The following is a 4,376-nucleotide window of genomic DNA, read 5'->3' on the forward strand; positions in this document are numbered from 1 at the left end:
TGTAGGCTTGATTTATTCAACTTCCGTTTCGGTCACTTCTTTCCCCTATTTTTAGTCGTTCCCTCTCTCCTCTTTCTTATCTTCTTCCCTTCTTTCTTGTTGTCTTCTTCTTCCTCCTCGTCCTCCTCCTATACCCCTTTGTCCTTGTCTCCTCCTTCTTCTTGCCCCTTCTACTTCTTTTTCTATTTCTTCTCCCTTCTTTCTTGATGTTCTTCTTCCTCCTCGTCCTCCTCCTATACCCCTTTGTCCTTGTCTCCTCCTTCTTCTTGCCCCTTCTACTTCTTTTTCTATTTCTTCTCTTCTCCTGCTTCTTTTTGTCGTCTTCCTCCTTTTATTTCTTCTTCCTTCTTGTCCCCTTCTCCTCTTCTCTTCTCCATTAACTTCTTGCTCTTGTCTCCTATTTTATCATTTTCGAACCAGGGAGGTTTTATATTTTAATTTTTTACAAATGAGTTAGGTTAGCCCTTTTTTCTCTTCTCCATTAACTTCTTGTTCTTGTCTCCTATTTTATCATTTTCGAACCAGGGAGGTTTTATATTTTAATTTTTTACAAATGAGTTAGGTTAGCCCTTTTTGATACGTAAGATACTGCTAGAATGAGACTGAAAAATCCCTTTGCTGGAAGATTTTTTATTAGGTATTCTTGAATGGTTTGGTGAAATCTGACGAAAAAAGTTCACGAAGCAAATTTATTCAATAGATGTCGGGTTTGATTTTATCATATCCATGAGTCTACAGTCTTCAGTAACAGTTAACTAAACCACTAGTCACTAGTTCACAATCCTAAACTCTGAGTCTACAGTCTTCAGTAACAGTTAACTAAACCACTAGTCACTAGTTCACAATCCTAAACTAGAGAGGTTTCTTTTGTATCTTCTTATATCAGACAAATAAATGATTTTTTTTTAACACACAGACAGCACTCGGTTGTGATAAGGGCTAAAATGGTGCATCTAGGAAACATTAGAAAAGCTTCAAAATGCATCAATAACAATCAAGCTGACTTTTATGTCTATGAAACGATAAGGTGTACGTGAAATGACGCTAACTTATTGGCCAGAGAGATTGGGCCCGTTAAATCCGAAAAATTTAGAAATATTGAAGGTCTTATTGTAGAAATATTCATATACTCAAGAGATGATGGGTCTGTTAATAAGATAGCATAAAAAGGAAACCTTGTAGAGCGGATTGAAACACATGTATCCAGGCTTTAGGCATACTTAATTGTCAAGGTTTAAGGCTTTAAGGTTTATCTTGCCCTTGGGAGCTATTTAATTTGAAGAAACCTTTTACCAGCAATCGAAACGATCTCAAATTGATATCAGAGATTCAGAGTATATTCCACGGGATACTATTCGAACACCTTTCTCGGATTTCCATCCGTCTTTACAATGGTTGGCAGGCACCCGGTGTCTAATTACAACCTGCCATACGAGGGCAGGTAACGTATAATCAAAAAGCGCGAAAGACGTAAGGGTGAAGGTTGGACGAAGTTATGGCCAATCGTAGATAAGACCCTCAAACCTCGCTTCTCTCACTCAAACCTCCCTTCTCTTACTCAAACCTCCCTTCTACCTATTGAGGAAATTCATATTGAAAATAAATGCACACTAGACGAAGGGAGGGCGAACTCTATTAATCATTCGTCAACTCCCACCTTTTGCAAAAACCTGGGGAGCTTCATCATGATGATATCTTATCTGCTAATCTAACTTCTGAGCCATGTGCACCATTATATCCCTGTCTATAGTGTCCGCTCTGTAACGAGGGGGGCTTTCTACTTCCTACGATAATTTATTTCTGTAGGTCAATACAGAAGGGCCTTTGAATGCCGCTCAGAAATTCAGACAGGAAAATGGTTCTTGCAATTGAGAAATAATATGACCTACTACACGACTGCTTTGCATCTACACAACTTTGTGCTCAATTCCATTCACAAGTGTGATGAAAAACCATCTAGGCATTAAGTTATTGGAAAGCCTTTGATGAAGTATGATCTCATCAAAAGGTGCAGGGTGCATCAGATGGCTGTCTCCACTGATACAGGTAGCAAAAATTCAACACTTTTCTATCTTTGGCATCCCTTTTATATGTCCATGTCCATTCAGCGATGAATGTCCATGATAAGAAGTACCAAGTCTAGCTTACTATGTTGGAAGGATTGGTAGTATAAACCCTCTTGGACGTGCAGAAACCATATCTGGGCTCCGTCCAAAGTATAATTTTTACCTACACAAAATTTTGAAAATACCAATCTGGACTCCTTCCTAAGGTTATTTACAAATAGTTCTGAAAATAAAATACTATGACACAAATAGTTCTTCCCATGCTGATACCCATGTTCAATGGCAACATGACAAATGAGGTCATGACACGAAGCCCAGAAAAGCTAAAACTGACGTACAGAAAACCATATACAATCGTTAGAACAACGTTCAACTGGGTGGTGACAATGCATCGGCGTCGATTGATTCTGGCGATCCTGCTCATGGGATGTGCAGTCGAGGTAAGTCTAATGTTAATCTCATAATTTTAGCAAGATCTGATATTTTTTGCTTATTTTATCTTTTCTCCTCAATTTCTTGAGAGACATACTATAGAACGGGTATGGAAGACCAAGGGCAGTTAATCTCATAATTTTAGCAAGATCTGATATTTTTTGCTTATTTAGGTGTTTGCTTTTGCTTATCCAATTGCACATGCGTAGAACCGAGTTTTCGCCAAGTAACATTAAAGAGTTCAGTTAACGGGACGCTCATTTTGGTTGCAAAAACTCTCTATATGTCTGTTTTATCTTTTCTCCTCAATTTCTTGAGAGACATACTATAGAACGGGTATGGAAGACCAAGGGCAGAAAAGGTAAGTCCAATCTCCAATGTAGTAAGTTTTGACGAGATTTAATATTGAATAATTTTCCATGTTTGCAGAGGATACGCGGTGATGGTGAAGATGAGACAATACTTGGTGCTGCCAAGGAAGTTGCTTCTGACTTTGGAAAGCACGGATCCCGCGTCGTCATCTCTACACTGAAGAGCGGAGGCAAAGCCGGAACCAGAATCATCGGAGCACTGAGTAGCGCTGTTAACTTTGGTATTGATGAAACTGGTGACAACTTTGAGAGAGCTGGGCACCTCTTCTCTAAAACTCTCCCTGAGCATACCACCAAGATCAAAGACAGTACAGCGTCTGTAGCCGAAGCTCTGGCGAATAGTGCTACCACCGGGTTCCAGAGAACTATGACTGGTATTAATGAGGTGATTAAGGTATCTGACGATGTGTCCCAAGCAGGACTGGACCAATCCGTCAAAGTGATCCATGGAACAGGGGATGTAGCCAAATCTCTCATCGAACTCGGAGGCACCACGGGAACCAAAGCATTGGGCGCTGGGAAATATGTTCTAGACACAACCGGCAATGTTGTCAACGCCCCAGGGGATTATATTTATCCGGCATTATTACTCGAATAAATACTCATACAAATTTTTATTAAATTATTTATTATGGATTCCACATTCTTGTCTTTTTTAACTCCACCCTGATTATTGATTGTATCTTTTCTTTTTAAAGAATGCTCTGATACCCACAAAAGTTGTAAAGAAGCTCTCTGCTTTAACACAAAGAATAAATTCATGATTTGATTTGAACTTTAGTGTATGTGCCGATATTAAGGTAAGTTCAAACAACTGAACTGAAGACAAAAGTTAAATTCTTTCAGGACGAGACAAAAAGTTACATATACGCGAGCATCATGTACCTATAGAGGTGCCTCGGAGTAATATTGTACGACAAAATTGACAAAAAATGAAGCAATTTATGATTTTTAAAAACTGAGAACAAATGTGTCCCAAGCAGGACTGGACCAATCCATCAAAGTGATCCATGGAACAGGGGATGTAGCCAAATCTCTTATCGAACTCGGAGGCGGCGCGGGAACCAAAGCATTGGGCGCTGGGAAGTACGCGAGCATCATGTACCTATCGAGGTGCCTCGGAGTAAAATTGTACGACAAAATTGACAAAAAATGAAGCAATTTATGATTTTTAAAAACTGAGAACAAATAAAATAAAGAGGAACATTGGCAAATACAATTACACGAAATAGAATACAAATACACAGGTTCATTTTATTCCGTATATTCAGGGTGGTTCAAAGTGGGATTGAGATATTCAGATGGCGTAAATTTTGTTTACTAGGCACTACTACTGACTACATTGAACTGGGCTGCGTTGCATAAAGTTAAAAAACTTAGAGCTTTGCATTTTGCACCTTTTACCTGATGTACCTACTCATCAAGAATTTTGTAATGTGCAAAGCAAAAATTTTGTAACTTATTCCGAATTTTCCAGAAATCAGATTTTCATATCATTTGGATTCGC

The 4,376-nt window shown here is 38.8% G+C and overlaps 1 protein-coding gene across 1 annotated transcript; it reads left to right on the forward strand.

Moving 5' to 3' along the window:
* Positions 1 to 2,305: 2,305 nt before the first annotated feature.
* LOC113472618 lies at positions 2,306 to 3,467 on the forward strand. The gene is made up of 2 exons (XM_026832416.1): positions 2,306 to 2,506; positions 2,928 to 3,467. Exons 1-2 carry the CDS (start codon positions 2,306 to 2,308, stop codon positions 3,465 to 3,467), a joined length of 741 nt encoding a protein of 246 aa, XP_026688217.1.
* Positions 3,468 to 4,376: the final 909 nt, after the last annotated feature.

This window comes from Diaphorina citri, unplaced genomic scaffold (genome assembly GCF_000475195.1).
Source record: "Diaphorina citri unplaced genomic scaffold, Diaci psyllid genome assembly version 1.1 scaffold6548, whole genome shotgun sequence".
In the NCBI taxonomy this organism is placed as follows: Eukaryota; Metazoa; Arthropoda; class Insecta; order Hemiptera; family Psyllidae; genus Diaphorina; species Diaphorina citri.